Consider the following 18,385-nt stretch of genomic DNA (forward strand, 5'->3'; position numbering starts at 1 on the left):
CAGATCGACGGCCAAGGCCAATGGGGTCTAGCGTGGCGCAAGGGCGAGCTCCAGACATCTGGAAGTTCATACGTCAGTGACGTGGGCGGGGAGGCAGGCGCGTTCCAGATCAAAACAAGCGAGGCATGCCTCCAGCTGGGCTGGCTTGCTTCTGTCTCCTAACCTCACCGTTGCTGTCGCGTAATGCGCGTTTGACTCTATCACTGATCGCATCACCCAGCCAACATCATGGCGCCAGTCGATACAGTCGCATCTACGCGGAGTAACTCACTCCCCATCGCCATCTTCGGGGGCCAAGTGCTCCTCGTTACAGTACTCACAGCTCGTGTACTTCTCACTACTCGACGCGCCGCCAAATCTCAGCCACCATCAACGCGCACGCGCTCACAAGACTCGGCTCGCCGCCGCCATGCCGTCACCTTCTCCATCATTGCGCTTCTCTCACTACTCTCCGTCGGCAGCTTTGCCTTCCTCTGGCGCGCTATCTCCTACGTGCGATGGGCTGGAGAGAATACACATGACATTCCAGGTAGTCTCTGGAGTGGCTGGTATGGCACTGGCGAGGAAGGGAGATGGTATCTAGCCGACTGGATCGCGGACATCGATCTCGTGCGCGAGTTTGACAAAGTTGGAATAATGAAACCGGAGGGGTTTCTGTATACTAGCCAGTATTTCGTTGGACTGATCGCAAGCTCCATATTCATGGGCGCTGAAGGTATGTGCAATGCCATCGACGCAGGTTCTCCAAGTCCCTCACTGACTGGTCATCTTTAGGCCGCAGGCGCAATCTTTCCAACACAACCATTGCGTCGTTCGTACTACTGAGCTCTATTGGAAGCTTAGGGTACTCTTTGAGCTTGTTCTTCATCACCATCTTGTATACGCCTTTGACCATACACCACGATGATACCCCGTTACACGACGCGCTGTTCACACCATATGCTTTCGTATACGACACTGGCATCGTTGCGTCGCTCATTACTCTGAATCTCTTTCCACAACTAGTCTCCGAGTTCGGCGACAAGAGCATGATGCGACTCGGATACCTGGCCATGCCACTTGCCTTTGCATTTGCGCCACAGTTGGTTCCCTACGCACTGGGTCATCAGCATACGTCTAAAGCAGCGGCTCATAGATCATACGTCAAAGTCTTCCACGCGCTATCAATTGCCTCTATCCTCGTATACTGGCGTGTGTGGACTACTCTGGTGTACGTCAACAGACCTGCCCAGCGCTCCCACGTTTGGGATCTCTTCGCGAATTCTATTGCCAAGAGCGATTCGGCGAATGCAAACAGGCTTCTCGCAAGTATCAGCAACGCGGGCCAAGCTCTCAAGCACATCAGCATGCACCCGGCTATCAGTGTCACCAGCCTCGACGTCCTCTTTGCTGCCATCAGCTTGCTGACGTGGACTTTCACGCGCGATCTAGATGTGCATGCGATCCTAGAAAGCAGCATACTTTCTTTTCTCGTTCCCACCCATGAGAAACACGTCACATTCAAGCAAGACCTGGCAAGAGTGATGGAGCATGCGAGCGAGCCCTCGTCCCCAATAGAGCCTCTTACGCCGAGGAAGCCTGGGCGCCCGGCAAAGAAGGCTGACGTAAATGGTACATCCACTTCCGCATCCACGAGTGCGTCTCTCAGACGCAGCACACGAGGGAAAGCGCGCACTTCAGATGTGGATTCTGACGCAGGCTCATTTGCTGGTGACCCTGATGCTACATACCAACCAACAGAGCAGACCAAGCGCGCTATACAGGGAATGGAGTCAGACGGCTCCGCGCCTGAGGGCGATCTAGTTCACGCGGGAGAGTCGACTGCACTAGCTATGTTTCTTGTCTTCTTCGGTGGACTGGGTCAATTAGCTGCGGGTACACTGGGTGCCGAGGTGACAGGACCGCGAGACTGAGGCGGTTGAGTGTATTGTACTTCAGATCGCCCGAGTAACGAACGGGAATTATTTTCTTATTGGAAACCTGAAGAGTACGCAATCTATGAGCTGTTTAGGGTAGGCGTACAGGGCCTTTGGTGTACGGGAACAAGGATGGATGGGAATAGCGGCTTTGGCTTTTGATTTTGGATACCCCGGGTGCGCCGGAGCGTCGGGTCGTTTTGATATTGCTTTTTTGGAATACAGTGTTTGCAGGGATATAATGTACATTTTGTGCGAAGTCATCAAGTTGACGAGCAGAGTGACGATAACGCGCATGTTGACATGTCCTACTGACTGGACTCCTACACGTGTGCGACGTCCATCTGACAGTAAAGGGGCACACAGCGCTGTATCAATGACGTTCGGAAATAGTCTCTGCTACGCTGTGTAACCTTGCTGCCGCGGATAACAAATCCTTGTCCCCCATGCGGCGTTGATATCGTCAGCTTGACTCAGGTAAGGTTGGGCTGACGGAGGTTGACTTCGGCACAACACTAATCGGGTAACTGTCCCAAGCCACAAAATACCAAGGCGTTCGCTCTTCATCGAAGTTGGGCTGGTGTTGGAGAGCTGGGACGAGGACAGAATGGTGGTGCCTGAAGATCTTCCCTTGTTACCGTAAGCGAACGTGGCCTGCACGCGACCAACCGCCTCCTCACAATGACACTCTCCGTCTTCTACGACGGTTCCAGATGCTTCAGCGTCGTGCCACTGCGGCTATTTATCAGCAGCACTGACTTGTCTCCGACCCGGCCTCGAAACGTGTTACAGTGACGCTCTGGTGCCCGACGACTGGGCGCGCGCGGAGAGCCATCCTTGCCGACCCGGCTTCTTCGGCTGCTGGCTGCCAACAGAGAGTGGTTGCGAGTAGTGAAATTGCAGGGCGGGCATCCTGTCAGAGGGCAATCCAAGCATTCCTGGAAGAGTTGTAGTACTCCCGAGCGTTTGGCTGAAGGCGTGATTCGGGTTGGGCGTCGGCTCATCAGCAAGGACAGCGGTTCTGGGGCAGTGGCAGGCTCGGGCCTAAAGACTATCACCACCGTGCGCAACGCAAAGACGCTACACTACCACTGAACAACCATGGAGGTAAGCCCAGATTCCTTCTTTTACTCCTTTGCTTTCCCCACGTGTATCGTCGTCTTCCCTATCTAGCTAGATTACTGGCAAAGCCCCGGCGGTTGCGTCGCGACTTCCTCAGCCCTATGTACGTCTGCACCATGGCCTGAGCTCCCTGGGTGCCTTCCGCTCGGTGTCGACTGCCTTGCGCGCATCACCGACTGTTGTTGTAGAACATCACGGGGGCTCCTGATTGACTCGTCGCTTCTCTGCCACCTCTCCTTTGCATGTACCGCCCGTCCTCGTGGCCTCTCCCTGCTGGTCTCGTACCACACGTTGTCGCAGCGTGCCTGTCACGTCCCCACGAGAGTAGCACGCTTCACTGCGCAGATGCCTGCCAGCTGAAGGGCGATAGGAAGGGCCGGCTCTCTGTTTTCTGTCTTTTCTCGGCGCGGCGCTTTCTTCACCCACGATACCCAATTTTCTCTTAGTTCTGCGACTTCTGCTCTTAGCGATATACCCTGTACCACTAAGCACCACCATGGAGAGCCGCTTTCTTTCACACCGCCCTTCAGCAACCTTCGATGCTGCTCGCGACATTGTTCGAGACGATGGCGCTGAGGAGAGGCGGACATCCGCTAGTTCGTCATTACTCAGACCAAGTGCTCAATTGACCATGGACCGTTTTCTGCAGGATTTATCAAACGCAGAGCAGCCACCTGTTGACTTTGCGCCGCAGTATCACACTGGTCGCGTCCCCAATAGCAAGGCGGGAGATGGCAAGCCGCGATTGCTGCTCATGGGCCAGAGAAGGTGAGATCCGTCAAGGTCAGCGTGTTGAGCGCGCTAACCATCCATCTGCAGGAGCGGCAAGTCATCGATATCAAGTGTCGTCTTTCACAAGCTGCCACCAAGTGAGACGCTGTACCTCGAAACGACGTACAGGATAAAGAAAGAGTCCATGCAGTACGTTGATCACCAAGTGTATGCATACATGGCTGACTAATAACGCTAGCTCGTTCATGGACTTTCAAGTCTGGGATCTGCCAGGTCATCTGGACTACTTCGATCCAGCTTTCGATACCGACAACATCTTCGAGGAGATTGGAGCTCTGATATGGGTTATCGATGCCCAAGATGAGTATCTCGATGCAATTGCGCGACTGAACATGACCATCCTCAACCTTCAGCAATCATACCCCAACATCAACGTGGAAGTCTTCGTGCACAAGGTCGACGGTCTTTCAGATGACTTCCGCGGTGACACTTTCCGCGACATCATTCAGCGCGTGCAAGACGAACTATCGGATCACGGCTATGAGCAGGCGCCCATATCTTTCTACCAGACTTCCATCTACGACCATTCCATCTTTGAAGCCTTTAGCAAGGTGATCCAGAAGCTCATCCCACAGCTTCCCACCCTCGAAGCGCTGCTCAACAACTTGTGTGGTGCCTGTAACATCGAGAAAGCCTACCTCTTCGACATCATGAGCAAGATCTACATCGCAACAGATACAAGCCCCACCGATATTGGCAGCTATGAGATATGCTCCGACTACATTGATGTAGTCATCGATGTTAGTGAGATCTATGGCTGGGATCGACCCGATGAGGGCGAGGATGAGAGTGAGACTGGTAACAACGATGCCGAGAGTCTAATCACCATGGAGAAGAAGAACAGCAGATATCTCTACTTGCGGGAGATTAACAAGTAAGCAGACTACCTGCATGGTTATGGAATCGTGAGTGTACTAACGATGGATACAGGTATCTCGCTCTAGTATGTATCATGGGCCAGGATAATCCAGCGGAAAAGAAAGCCATCATCGACTACAACGTCGGCGTCTTCCAAGCAGGACTCAAAAAGGTCTTCCCCAAGAGCGACAGAGAAGCGCAAGTCGAGATCCGCGATATTCACGACGGCGCTGAATGAGTGATTGGGGTGATGCTCATTAAATGAGGAAAGACCACTGAACGATTTCGTACTCTAAGAAGCGGGAAACGCCACGATCCCTACATCATGCAAATCACACAACTAGTGGAGAGAAGATGGAAGATGGACGTTGTATATACACACACGAAGGGAGGGTTGTATTACTACAAAAGTGAAACATTCGCATGACACCTGCGATATCGTACAGTAGCCAGGTTACAGAAATTTGCATATTGACTCTACGAGTTATGCGATTCCAAGTCTTTCATGCCGATCTCATCTATTGCAAGTTGTCCAAAAGTGATAGTCCAGTAGTAGCGTCTTGGCCAAGATCGCCAATGACATCAATCTGAAAGTGGCCAATCATCGGAACCGAGATTGTGGTACTTCCCGACAGCAGCGCCTCGGAACGCGCAGGCGAAAGCAATCTATTCTCCGCATCGCGCATCCGACGGTTCCTGGCTTGCGGACACGTCTCCGAATACTTTCTTCGGCGGCTAGTTAGGGTTGTGCCTCGGTATCTGAGTGACGTTGACGCGGGAGTACCACACTTTGAGCTGCGTAACTGTTGGATGAACAGGTATGAACGTCTCCGAGCAACTCTCGCTATATGTAGACTGACCACGCAAATAAAGCAGTGCATCTGAACGCATTACCGTCACTACCACCGCCATAATGTCCTCATCACAGCGATACCGCCGTGCTGCGAAAGAGGAGCCCACAGACACGATCACGTCTTCTATTCCTCCGACCTCCTCGGGCGCTCAAGAGAAAGCAGAGCTTAAGAAAGCCGTCAAGGAGCAAGCCGCTGCGACGTCAAATGGCTTATCCGTGCTGGACATACTGCGCATACTAGGTGGCGTCCTCCTATTGAGTTGCGGGCTGAGCTATCTGAGTACAAGTGGAGAAAGCATGACATGGGGATATAATGCATGGTGGACCAGAGCTCGAGAGTGGAAGAGCCTCATGGTAAGTCTCTCTTACACATTCCAACAAGCTCTCGTAGCTAACATGACACGTAGCAAGGAGAACTCACCCTAACCGATGCTGAATTGGCTCTATATGACGGCAGCGACCCCTCAAAACCGATCTACCTCGCTCTAAACGGTACAATTTACGACGTTTCCATTTCGCCTACGACCTACGGACCCGGCGGCTCATACCACTTTTTCGCGGGCAAAGACGCAGCGCGCGCCTTCCTTACGGGTTGTTTCGCCGAAGACACTGTGCCCGATCTACGCGGCGTAGAGGAAATGTTCATACCCGTTGAGCCCGAAGAGAAAGCCGGTCTGACACAGGAAGAAAGAGAAGTGGAAATGGAAAAGGCGCGGAAGAGGAAACCATTGAGCAAGGGAGAACTGAAGAACAGGCGTGCACAGGAACTCAAGAGCGCTAGAAAACAGATGGTTGCCGGTCTGGAGGGCTGGCATATGTTGTTCCGTGGAGACAAGGGTAAGCCGTATAGGCGGGTAGGCTATGTCAAGAGGGAACCTGGATGGCAGGACAAAATGCCTAAGAGGGGCTTGTGCGAGCAGGCCGAAAAGGGCAGGCCGGTTCGGAAATATGAACAATAGGTCGAGCTTCCCTCGGCATACTGTCCTGGCCTTCCAGGCGTATATCCATTGTATATACGCACAAACTTGATGCCCGCGTCCCCAGCCTTCCTACTGTAAATCATGTCTAATAACTATTCTCACACTCGAATCTTCTCCTTCACTTGCGCGGCAAGTAAATATAGCTATGCTGCAATGAAGTATGTCCTTCTCAACCGACGCAATTTGTGAGGCATCTGATGGGCCCATGTGGCCAATCTATCCCAACAAAATACCGGTATATCCTTGAGTCACACCGTCGCGTGACTTCTTGCAACTTGAGAGATCGAGCCTTCCATACTACAAGCGAAATGATGTGATCCAAAACGCAGAGCAGACAGGAAGGGATAGCTATACTATACCAGAGGTTCTGACTTCAACCAGCGTACAAGGAAAGGACGTGGCATGCCTGAGACTGGATGAGATAGAGTTCTAGTTTTCCAACCAGTCCTGACCAAGAGCCCGTTCCTCCGCCTCCGTGTACTCTTGCTATTGTCTAAGACCGGAACGAAACAGGAAGTGTGTGGAGTAGGAGAACGTATCGCCTCAGACAGTATACGGGCCTAAATCAAGGAACCGCGGCATGGATTAAATCCATCTTCACAGACCGATGGTACATGTCCGCAAGTTGATCAATACGTGCTCGCGCTCTGACCGGACATATCCTTGTGAGCAGTCATAGCAAGCACGAGGTGTAAGCAAGACATAGACCTGTCGTCGGTACGTCTCTAGGGGAAAGAGCAGAGTGCTATGGCAATTTCAAGCTGGAGAGTAAAAGCGGTGGAATTCGCGATTGACATGACGCCAGACATCAGCGCTAGTATGCTTGTAAAAGCCAGAACAAGGGGAGGGGACACGAGGGCTGCAAGCATTGACAAAACCAAGACAAGGACAGTGGTACGAATGAACACTCTGTAGTGTGGACTCAACATTAGCACACGAGCGCTTTCACTAATAGCAAGGTCAAGTTGGGTGGTGGTGTTTCGGAAGTCTTTTCATTTAGTACATAACCGACACCTCCAATGGACCCTAGGTGCTGTACCCGAGCCCGTTCCTCTCATTTCATGTCCGCTATGAAGCATGCATCCCAATGTAGTATGACCCGTTCATTTCATGAAGACGCCGATTGGTAATGGAAAGAGGAATGCCGTTAAAAAGCCGAAAGAGCTATCCGAGATTCGCATTTACGTTCGTTTAATTGTCGGTTGCGTAAGGCTTACTCGGCGGCGCCGACAGCTCGTGCTGCAGTGTGTTAGTGAACGCTCATACAATCTCCAAATCTTCCAAGGTTTCGTAACACGTGGATCTTTGGAAATGCATTTGTGGTGACATACTGTAGATGCTGAGCTTGGAGTGTCCGACAACCTTCTTGATCTGACCGTTGGCCTCAAGGTCGTTAAGAGCTTGACGCGCGAGCGAACCGTTGATCTTCAAGCGATCGACGAGAGTGGCAACGGTGATGAGGCGGTAGGACTGGACATCCTTCTGGAGCTTGTCGTTGGTCTGCTTGTCGAGAACGACAGCGTGCTGGGCCTTGTCCTTGACTGCTTATGTGTTAGTGGCAAATCGACTCTGGAGTCATGTTGAAGTGCGCGATGGTGAAACAGGGTTGCGGGAGTATCAATAAGGCTTTCGAGCGTTTCCGACGTGTTCGCGAGGTGTATAATTATGCTGAAGGTGTGCAGTGCTGGATCACGTACCCTTGCCCTTGGACCACTTCTTCTTCTGCTTCTTGCCTCCAGTTGCTGCAGGTGCCTGTCTAACGGTCAGCGCCAACAATCTTCGTTTTCGGAATCTCGACCGCGCATTAGACGTACCATTTTGTCGGTTGTTGTGTGGTTGCTGAGGAGAGACGGTCGAACTCAGGTCAATTTCGACTTGCTCGGGGGCGGAGAAGGTGCGCTTTCTTGGCGCGCTAACCAAGCGAGCTACGTCCCCACGTGATCAATCACTCCACCATCCGACCTACTCGAGATAATGTCTAAGGCATGTGTGACGCAATTCTTATTTGCTACTCAAGTATGTGCGTCAATTCGTATGAATTTGGGTTTCACGTCCACCACGGAACTCCAGACCACAGACACGTGCAGCACCTGGGCGTTGTTCTCCAGAGATACCATTAACAGCGCCACCCAGGCGCCGCACGCTACGATTCCGATCTTTTTAGCGCTTATAGACCGTTGCCAGGAATCATATGTCGCACATTATGAGGAGGGATCACGCGTTCCCTTAGTCGGCGGACATGCTTCCCAAACGATGCTTTCAATGAATTGGAAGACTAGCGCCTGAACCGCCAATGTATGCAACCAATGCGGCGTGATTATAATGATGTGCTTGAACAGGAAGGTGTGGTTTGCTGAACGGCGACAAGATCATGAAGTGGTCTTGACGACCATCAAGGTGTCGGTGGCGGATAGAAATGCAATGTCTGTGTGCGAACTTCTGGGGGGCTTCGGAAATTGTTGTCGAAAACTACCAGAATAGACATGGATGCGCGGGGGTCTGACCGTCAATGCAACGCTGCAGGGCATGAGCATACGAGGTTCGGAGAGATGTGTGCACCAAATTTAGCACGCGGTTGGTTGACCGTGATCACGCATTAGTAGAGTGCAGTGTAAATCAATACATGTTCCACACGGACGCGAGGCCCTGCGCCAGCACGCGGACGAAGTGCATAGGGGAAATCCCATTCGATGTCAACGTACACCATGGAGCAAAGATGCGCCGAAGATTGTTTTCCAATTACAAGCTAATCAGCACAAGTCACTACCAAGGACTCTTGCGCCAGCCAAGTGCGTCCGACTCGCCTTTTCGCATATTGTATCTCTCCGATGTAGACAACGCAGATACCCCTCAACCATGACTGATACTGACTCAAGGAAAGTAATGAGAGACAAAGACACGTCTGACAGTAAAGGAAATGGACGTCAACATACGACTGAACCACGAATAGAGACGATGAGGGCAAGGAAAAGGTTGGCTTCAACTAGAAAGATCTCCCTCCGTCTTTTTTGCAGTCCGATGCCAACAATTACTTCGCCCGCTGAGCCCACACGCGAGCACGCGTTCTTCCTCTACGTGATTGCAAATGCTCGCTAAGATGGAAGAACAGTCCGTAGTAACCAGAACATGGAACAGAGCTGACAACTGGTAAATGCTGATGGCTCCAATCCGCAAGTGCAACGATGAGAGGTATTCGCCAAGACGCCATGTCCAAATGATGGATGCATAATCATTAGAAGAAATGGGTGTGTGGTTTCGAGAGCTCGTGAACTTCCATCTCCTGTTCGAGTGGTTAGCTTGGCTCCGGTAACGATACTCTAGCTGCAGTACATACCATCTTAAAGGAGTTCAGTTCCTCCTTGATCTGTTGCGCAAGCATCGGTGTAAGCCTATTACACGTTGCGATGTCGCCTCTACGATCGTAGTCCTGTGGTGACCATGCATCGTGGAATTGAATGCGTGGGCTAAAACTGATGTTTCGAAGACCTCCGTGAGGTGTGGTAGGAAGACTCCTCGTGCTGCCGTTGGGGATACGCGGTGGTTTGCCGAAGTAGTCATCGTTGCGAGCTTGCCCAACCTCTGTTTTTGGCGTGGCAGGGGAGCTAGATCTTGATGAGCCCACATTGGGGACGGCATCGACGGGTTTCAGAACAGGTGAACCTGAATCTGAGTTTGTACCGGTGCCTGATGTTTCATTAGTAGCTGCATATGAGGAATGCGTAGCACACGTACGTTTCAGGATGCCCTTCTTCATCGAGGAAAGGACCTCCGCACGATCACGATCGGACCCAACGATGCTCTTCCTTGACATAGCCTCGTTGCCCAACGCAGAGGGGTTTACAATCTCGGCGGACCGTCCTGCGTCAATCGAATTGCGCTCCAATCTAGGATAGCCAGTGCCACCTCCGATCTGCTCGTGAGGGTTTGCGTTGACATTGACCTTTTGTCTCTCAGCCTCGACGGTGACAAGAGACACCTGACCCACGCTGGGTCTAGTGATAGGACCATCGGCGGCAGGGACTCCAATGACCGACTTTGGCCTGAAGAGGCCCTTGATGGATTTTGTGCCCTTCTTCATCCCATGGCCCATCTTGCGGAGCATGACCGATGCAGACGACGCGGCTGACTGTATTGAGAGGTTGTCAGTAGAGCCTATGCCACCCTGTCCTGAGTAGATGCCAGCGCCAATACCTGCCGCCTCTTGCTTTGCGATAATCGCCGCTTGTTCGGCATCCTCGTCGTTCTGGTACTTGTCTTTCCTCAATCTTGCACGCTCTGCCGAGATGTTATTCTCAGCAGAAGCCTTTCGAAGCTCAGCTGCGCTTCCAAAAGAAAAGGCCCTGCGTAGCCGGGACTTCATTCCCTTGTCCTTGTCGTTCACAGCGTTGAGGTGTTGCATCGCTGTGCTAGGTAGTACAGGTGCCTTCGCAGGGCTTGCAGGCTCTGATGGGGAGACCGGGTGCGACAGAGGAGATGGAGCTTGCCGCCTGTTAGGCTCAGGTGCTTTGGAAGGACCGCCTGCTGCTACGGAGGCATAGCTGCGCTGCGGGTTCACCACAGGGCGAGACTGGATTCCTTGTCAGCTTGCGAAAGTCTGGTGAAGTCACTCTACTCACCTGAGACCTTGAAGAGTTGTTAGAGGAAGCACTGCCTGCACTGCCTTGCCGTTCATGACTGTGACTCGAGTCGGGGCGGCTTCCTGCACGATTCGAATTCGAGGGCGTGGTGGTGGTGGCGCTCGGCGTCGTGCTTGAACCAGCTCCTGAGCTAACCTGCAATGATGCCATGGCGGAGGTAACGTTGTTGTCTCCTTCCAGTCCGTTGAAACTGCGTCTTCTATATCGCTTAGCGGGGTCTATACCGCCTGAGCGAATAACTTGCGTATCATCTGCACTGTTCGCTCGGTTGTGCCCTGGCCTGAATGGATGTGGGCCGTCATTCTGCGTGGGTCCCATCTGGGAGTTTCCTCCTGATGTAGAGCGTTGCGTCGGGGTAGAGGCACCGGTCGGAATGCTGTTGGACGAGTCTGTCCGTCCAGCGCCTCGCCTGTATCGTCCTGGTGAGGGCTTGGCAGGCGTATCGCCTATTGAAAGCGAGAGATCGGGTATGGAGGTGGATAGCGTGATGGAGGGCGCAGCGGAGTCGTAAGGTTTCTTGGTGTCGCGGTCATCTCTGGCAGCTGTGGGTGGCCCAGCCGACGAGCGGTTGGACGAGCCAGAGGTGGAGACTGTGGAATCGGAGGATGAGGAGGGGTGAGAGGGGTGGCCGAGTCGTGTCTGGTTGGCGTGGCTGGGAGGCTGCTGCAGGGTTTGGGGGGCTGGTGTCGAGGCAGACCTGTTGTCCTGGCGCAGCTGGGGCGTGCTGTTGAAGGCATACGGGGCTATGGGTGCGGCGGTCCCTCTGTATCCAGTGCCTCCCGAGTTTCCATTTTGCTGGTTGCGCGGCATCTGCGAGGCCCGCTGTTGTTGTTGGTTGGGGTGGTTGGGCGTGTTTTTGTAGGCATCGGACGGCGAGTAGGGCATTGTAATGGGTCCTGTCGTCTGGATGACTGATGTGAGTACCTGAGCCATCGGAGGCCTGCGAGGTAGCGCTATCAGGAGCTCGACGGGGGTGGGCGAGGGCTCGTCGGCGGCAGGAAGCGGCGACCGAGACGGGCAAAGGAAGATCTGTGGAGGGCGGGCGCATTAGCAGGGGGCTCTGAGAGTGCGAAGGCTGCGGGTGGTGGAGCGATGGGCATGGTGGCCGCGGTCGCGGACGGGAGGCAGGCGACCAGAGCGTGGCCTTTAGGGACGGGGCATTGGGGGGGCAGGCAGGCCTGTGTCGGGGCTCCTGGGGCGGCGACGGGCAGCTGGGGGAGGTGTACCTGCTATGAAACAAAACGGACAAAGTATTAAAACAGAGAATAGAATGTAACGTCGTCAAGCGCTGGGAAGGCTGTCGTGAATCGACGGAGATGGCAGCGTGTACCAAGCCTCCCGAGCAGTTGTTCAAGCCTGCATTGGTCGGTCGTGGAGAGTCGGTCTTCTGCTGCTGACAACGACGTGCGATTCAACAAGCAAGCAGAAAAGGAAATAATAGAGGGAGGGTAAGGTTGGCCGTCGCGGTGAAGAGTTGAGGTTGTCAGGCAAAGGGGCCGCACTAGTCTCTGGAGCACGCACGGACGGGCGCGGCTAGGTCTAGGAGATTCAATAACTTCCTCACGCCAGACAACGAGCACGTTGCCCTGCCTCGCCAGGTGCAGCAGCGTCTTTATGCCAGCCTGCCTGTGCGGCCAACCCGTCGCAGGCGTGTGGGCGACGCTGGATGCCGTGAGCCTCTGCTTGACAGCCTCAGGGCCTCACGGCTCGTGGCCCAGGGCAGCTGCCGCTCGTCGTATTCACGCAAATCTTCATAGCCGATGGCCGCTGAGCTTCATCCGCCCCGACGTTGTGAAGACAGCGCCCATCACCTCACCTCACCTCGCCAGCTTCACTTTGACCCTGGTCGCGCCCCCGTCATATAGTGCTCGGGCGCAGCCGATATAAGCAACAATATCGCGGCGGCCCATTTGCACCTCTAACCACATGTTGATCCTGCCACATTCCCACCCTGCCGTTCGGAAGCTTCTCGCTGCATGGCAACGGCACACTGCACCAGGCCCGGCCAACGTCACGGCTGCCTGCAAACCCTCCAGCTCCTGTCGCGGCTGGTGCGTCGACGCGTTGCGCTTAGGCCGAGCAGATACGACGCGATCTGGTAAACACTTACGAATTCGCCTCTGCGAGGGTCCCCGACGGCCAATCCGCAGCGCGCGCCCGGCGTCGCGCGACCCACCGCACCTGCGGCTCAGCCGTTTGCAGCAGTTGGTGAGTAGCGGTGGGCTCGTTAGGTCGCTGGCGGGCTGCGATAACGACGCTCCAAAGCCCGCCTTCGCCATGTTGATACTTCACCGACACGTCTGTACCCCGCTCCTCTGCACGCCAGTCTCCCGTCCCTCTGCCACGCCGTGTCTGCTCCTACTGTGCCTACGTGATGCCACGGCTCTACCAGCACTCCCCACCTCTCCTGCTCCCGGCACTGCATGCATGGCACCATTGCAGAGGGTCCCGGCACCACGTCGGGCCTTCCGCGAGACTCGTGCAGGATCGCATCCCCGTGATGAAATTTGCGGATTGCGATGTTCCCCAAGCCGTGGGGAACGGGACGAGGATGCTCGGCTCAGCGAGATGAGAGCTGTTTGATGTGCATTGTCGAGGCACAACATCATTTCCTCTAATTGCGCAACCGCACTCGAGACACGCCTAGCAGTCCCGTCTCTGCTGTTGTGCAGAAATGGCAGTGGTGCGCGGCGTCGCAGCTCATGGCGTTCGAGGGTGGGTTTTCTCCGTTCCACCATGTCTTTTTGTGCCCCGCTTTTCTCGCCAGGGTGACGCGATCATCAGAAAGACGCGATCAGTGCGGCTTCTATTTTGAGCAGCACCACCAATCAACGACTCGTGTGGAGAGATCGAGGAAAACCTCCTGCTTCTTCGGGAATCATCTACGCTCACTACCAGCCCTCACCCACACGTCTTCACGTCCTCTTGTGCATCTTTTTTTCTCGCGTTCTTCGGCAGTAAGAGAATCCCGAGACTCGTCCAGACGGAGCATTTGCGCTAGCCTTTAGCACAACGCATATAGAATTGACTCTCGCGGAGCTAACCAGGGTCCCAAATTGGCGGTACTTCATTGTCGTCGCAAGGAACCATCCCTCTCGATCAAGGCTCTATTACTATTCCTATGCTGAGACGCAAATCCAGCTCGCCGATCAAAAGCTGCCTGTTGTATCCTGGACACTGCAGGGAAGGCAATTGCAACCGATCGTTGTGCGTGTCAACACATCACCATGTCTGACTTCTCGACCCGACGGCACCAAGGCTTGGTTGGTTGCCCATGCTCTCGACTGATCCACTGCATCTCTGGGGTATTATCATACCCAGTCCATCCGCCAGTATCCAAGTCCAGATCTCAATCGCCACGATGTCAATGTCGACGCTTCTCCGCGCCCGCGGCAGCTGCGCAACACACTTTCATACCTCAATACACCCCAGCGATTGTAGCCGTTGTGTTTAGTCTCCACGCGTCCATCGACCTAGAGCACTCCCAACGAGTATTCGGGGAGAAATTCTTACCAACAACCAATCAAGCATTTTGGCTCATCTACCCGTCTGGAACCCCACATGCGTCCAATCGCTGTCTAGACCGGCCAAGCACGCACGAGGAAGCTTTTGTGGCTGCTCTGATTAACGTCACACAGGGTAAAGCCCTTTACTAGCAATGTAGTCTGCGCATTTGTTAGCAGAACAGCCAATTGGAACGCGCTTGATGTTTGAACGTCTCGCTTGGATGTTTCTTCCGATCGTCGATTGCCGTCCAGCCGCTGTCTGCGGGATCTCCAATGCCCATGCACAGTGCGCCATGGAACTGGATCTGCTGTCCTGTTGTCGGTGTAGTAGCTGTGCAGCTCGGTGCACACGACCTCTTGGGACGATGAACACACACCACAGCACACAGGCATGTTCCATCCTTGCAAGCAACCCACGCGAAGAGTGCTCAGCACGAAAGCTCTGATGTAGTAGCGTTCGCGGCTGTGTAGATTTGCTGGTCAACCGCCAAGGACGGGAGGCAGCGCTGATGTTGCTGTATTCTGACCGCTTCAAACAGCTTTGTTAGGTCTGGGGCGCCTCTCGCATAGTCGTTCTGTCGGGGTCCAGGGATGCATTACATCTTGGCCTATCTGTGGCTGGAAGATCCATGCTTGTCCATTGGAAAGATGACTGATTGCTAGGGAACTTGGCACGATGGCGGGAAAGGACTTCTGCTCACCATCTGTCTACTCTAGCAAATGCTGTATACTCCACAGCCCTTGGAAAGCGCAGGACTCAAAACTCCGCGCTGATCCCAACCCCGTCAGCGTCGAATCTCACTTTCTTCACTGATCGCCCATCTGACATCATTGCGAAGACACGTCAGCCTCCGTGTCGTTGAGGAGCCAACCCACATGCACCGTTGAGTCGCATCCACTCTTTAGTCACCGCGTTTCAGATTCAAGGTTATCGGATCGACAAGAACGGGTATCATAATTTCCCGAACCCTGATTTACCCAAGATGACGCAAGGATCTTCCGCTGCAGACCCGGCAGGTTTGTTTATGTGCGTCAAGTTGCTTGTCTTAATTGCCTTGACAGCAACGCGACCAGGTCGCTGGGTTGGAAAGATGTATCTGAAACGTGAGGATCAATGGCTGCACGTATGTCATCCCGCGTTCTGCCACCGAGAGGATCGAGATATCAACAGCCTGCTTGGCATTATAACGAGCGTGTGTGGAATGTCTAACTGCTTGCCGTGACTCGTGTTCAGTACCCGAAGCGACAAGGTAGAGTCGATGGTGGAGATTGCAAAAAGAACGGCCACAACAAAACATGCAACTCCAGACAGAGCATCAGCATGTTTGAGGAGCGTCTCGATTGGAGTAAAACGCAAAAAGTAAGCGAAGCCCATGGGGATCGAACCCACAACCTGTTATCTGTTAGAGTCTGGTGGGTATCTCGAGGCGCGGTGAACCATACCTTTGGTGTTTGATGTTTTCAGCCGAAAACCAACGCGCTACCATTGCGCCAAGGCTCCTCTTTAGGAAGTATAGAAGACTGTCGCGAAATCTGCCCTATATAACTACGCTCAGAACTGTGCGTCCTTGCCGTGCGAGCTTCCAGCCAGACTAGAGGGCAAAAATGCGGACTCCAAGTGACGAGTTCCTGCATTCTACCCCGCTGTTAGCCAGGCGCTTAAAGCATCCGGCGTTGGCGGCACCCCACTGGCACGTGACCCCGCGCAGGTCTGCAAAAAGACATGTTCCTCCCTAGGACCACCACCACAACGACGCGCAGGATGGCAAAAGGGATGCATCGGCCGGGAATCGAACCCGGGGCTAGCCGAAACTGTGCTGTGAGGCATGGCAACGGCTAATTTTACCACTAAACCACCGATGCGGATTGGAGGTGTTGTTGATGGAGGATTGAGCAGACGGTAGTAATATATTCCCGGCATCACCACGCGAAGAAGAAGCATTGGGGGATAAGATGTGAGAGCTGGAGCATTTTGAGTTGATTCGGGTCGTTCAGGGGTAGTGAAGGATTTGCCTGGGCTGTGGGTCTGGAACGCCATGGACTTGTACCACTGAGCTACCCCTCTATCGATAGTAGCGTTGCAAATTCTTAGACGTCTTGACCTGACTACAAGGCTCGGAAGCAGACATGATTGTTTGATTGCGTTGCCGCGGCTAGGTTCGGTGACAGATATTGAACATTCGCAAAATCTACACTCGAGCAACTACAATGGGATACAACGGCAGCGTGGAGCCTTCCTCTAATTCAGGTGCCTCACCCTCACAGAGACTATGTGTACCATTCTTCGAAAGATACCGAATCATCAACTTGGCAAGGTGACAGCATCAATCATCAGATTCTGGCCTTACAGCAGCCCTCAGGTTTCAGCGCTGTACCTCTAATTCTCTTCTAATGCCACTCAATACCTTCCTCGATTACGCAGAGAGAACTATGAAGTTAGCATGAGGACTCTACGTAGGAATTACAACCCCTTCGCCATTACATTCACTCCCTCGATCGTTCGGGACCGTTCTTAGCTCGACTCCAATCACGTAAACTCATTCATCCTTCGAGAAAAAGCCAACATCTCCGCTCTTCTGTCCCATCTCCACGAGCCTCTCTCTCATCTTCTTCGCCCTTTCTGCCATGTCAGGTTCAAATCCCTCGAAATCGTATTCCTTGGCCCTGAACGTAGGTGTAAGAAGTCAGTGTATGTCTCACGCGCAGTTCGTATGGGATACTTACCAATCACCGACACCGTGCTGCAACACATTCCTCGCTCGCTCGCTCCCCGCATGTGTCGTTCCTATACTTCCATGCAACGTCATCCTTTCTTTCGAACTGTCGTACACGCCGCGATGTAGGATGTTGTTATTGTAGAAGGCCACCTCGCCTGCCTTGAGTTGCACAGTAATCTGGTCGGGCATGTGTACTTCGTACGGGTCCGCATTTCGTTCCGTCTCAGTGCGTGCGCGTTTATGCGATCCAGGCACAAGTACAAGGCTGCTGTCGTCGTACAGTGCAAGGTTCCACTGTGCGTGATGCCCTGGCTTCTTCAATCGCTCGAGCTCTTCTTCAGGCGTTGCGGTAGCTGCGACATCATCTCTATGCCAGCGCAGACTGAAGTCCTCGTCTGGTCGAACCAGCATGTTGTATAATTCCATGGTCAAATCGTCCTCGCCACACCCAATTAGTGCTGCGACGTACTTCAGAAGCTCGCTGTCAAAGTACGATCTTGCGAATGTGAGATGATCGGGATTTGACGGGTGGAGCAGATGCTGCACGCCCCAGATGCCTTTCGAGGGATCTTGTGGCCATGGTGGGAACTGCTTCGGCAATGTACGTATATATGGCCATTTCCCAGATCGTGCCGCTTCTGTCATGCTGGAGGCAGCAGCGCCCAGGGCGTCGAGATCAAAAGACGGGAAGAGCGAAGCCGATAAGACCACGAAGCCATCGCGATCGAGAGCTTCGCGAGCTGCTTTGTACGGGTCGGCGCTCGATGAGGTGATGTTGTTTGAGTCCGGAGGCCCATTTGATGCTGGCTTAGCGGCTGGTTGCGCTATCGGTAGCTGCACCCTGGCCCTTGCACTTCCTTTCGGGCCTCCCTTATCGGGCTGGTGTTCGAACTTCCGCATCTTCTCTGCACCTGGGAGAAAGTGTGATAGAAAGAAAGCGATGAGAGCTACGTGCTTTTGTACGTTCCAACGCGCATTTCGATGTCGATGTGCTACCCCGCTAG

General features: G+C 53.7%; 6 protein-coding genes and 2 non-coding genes across 8 annotated transcripts; 3 read left to right on the forward strand and 5 right to left on the reverse strand.

Annotated features, from left to right (window-relative positions):
- Nucleotides 1-228: 228 nt before the first annotated feature.
- Nucleotides 229-1,913, forward strand: J4E88_001217 (uncharacterized protein; the record flags this gene model as incomplete). Its single annotated transcript, XM_049394889.1, has 2 exons — nucleotides 229-715; nucleotides 775-1,913. 2 exons carry the CDS (start codon nucleotides 229-231, stop codon nucleotides 1,911-1,913), a joined length of 1,626 nt encoding a protein of 541 aa, XP_049258753.1.
- A 1,621-nt stretch (nucleotides 1,914-3,534) lies between these two features.
- Nucleotides 3,535-4,926, forward strand: J4E88_001218 (uncharacterized protein; the record flags this gene model as incomplete). Its single annotated transcript, XM_049394890.1, has 4 exons — nucleotides 3,535-3,806; nucleotides 3,858-3,959; nucleotides 4,009-4,704; nucleotides 4,761-4,926. The coding sequence occupies 4 exons, from the start codon at nucleotides 3,535-3,537 to the stop codon at nucleotides 4,924-4,926; spliced, it is 1,236 nt and encodes a 411-aa protein (XP_049258754.1).
- Nucleotides 4,927-5,601: 675 nt separating this feature from the next.
- J4E88_001219 (uncharacterized protein) lies at nucleotides 5,602-6,500 on the forward strand (the record flags this gene model as incomplete). The annotated part of the gene is made up of 2 exons (XM_049394891.1): nucleotides 5,602-5,895; nucleotides 5,949-6,500. 2 exons carry the CDS (start codon nucleotides 5,602-5,604, stop codon nucleotides 6,498-6,500), a joined length of 846 nt encoding a protein of 281 aa, XP_049258755.1.
- A 1,234-nt stretch (nucleotides 6,501-7,734) lies between these two features.
- Nucleotides 7,735-8,338, reverse strand: RPS25 (40S ribosomal protein S25; the record flags this gene model as incomplete). The annotated part of the gene is made up of 4 exons (XM_049394892.1): nucleotides 7,735-7,760; nucleotides 7,853-8,062; nucleotides 8,219-8,273; nucleotides 8,336-8,338. 4 exons carry the CDS (start codon nucleotides 8,336-8,338, stop codon nucleotides 7,735-7,737), a joined length of 294 nt encoding a protein of 97 aa, XP_049258756.1.
- A 1,415-nt stretch (nucleotides 8,339-9,753) lies between these two features.
- J4E88_001221 (uncharacterized protein) lies at nucleotides 9,754-12,091 on the reverse strand (the record flags this gene model as incomplete). The annotated part of the gene is made up of 4 exons (XM_049394893.1): nucleotides 9,754-9,801; nucleotides 9,856-10,205; nucleotides 10,254-11,088; nucleotides 11,294-12,091. 4 exons carry the CDS (start codon nucleotides 12,089-12,091, stop codon nucleotides 9,754-9,756), a joined length of 2,031 nt encoding a protein of 676 aa, XP_049258757.1.
- A 3,938-nt stretch (nucleotides 12,092-16,029) lies between these two features.
- J4E88_001222 lies at nucleotides 16,030-16,165 on the reverse strand. The gene has a single exon. It is a non-coding gene; the product is annotated as a tRNA-Arg (tRNA).
- Nucleotides 16,166-16,439: 274 nt separating this feature from the next.
- On the reverse strand, nucleotides 16,440-16,527 carry J4E88_001223. Its single transcript has one exon. It is a non-coding gene; the product is annotated as a tRNA-Gly (tRNA).
- A 674-nt stretch (nucleotides 16,528-17,201) lies between these two features.
- Nucleotides 17,202-18,281, reverse strand: J4E88_001224 (uncharacterized protein; the record flags this gene model as incomplete). The annotated part of the gene is made up of 2 exons (XM_049394894.1): nucleotides 17,202-17,328; nucleotides 17,389-18,281. The coding sequence occupies 2 exons, from the start codon at nucleotides 18,279-18,281 to the stop codon at nucleotides 17,202-17,204; spliced, it is 1,020 nt and encodes a 339-aa protein (XP_049258758.1).
- Between the last annotated feature and the right edge of the window lie 104 nt (nucleotides 18,282-18,385).

Source organism: Alternaria novae-zelandiae (genome assembly GCF_023758075.1).
Source record: "Alternaria novae-zelandiae strain BMP 2774 chromosome Unknown scaffold_2, whole genome shotgun sequence".
Lineage (NCBI taxonomy): Eukaryota > Fungi > Ascomycota > Dothideomycetes > Pleosporales > Pleosporaceae > Alternaria > Alternaria novae-zelandiae.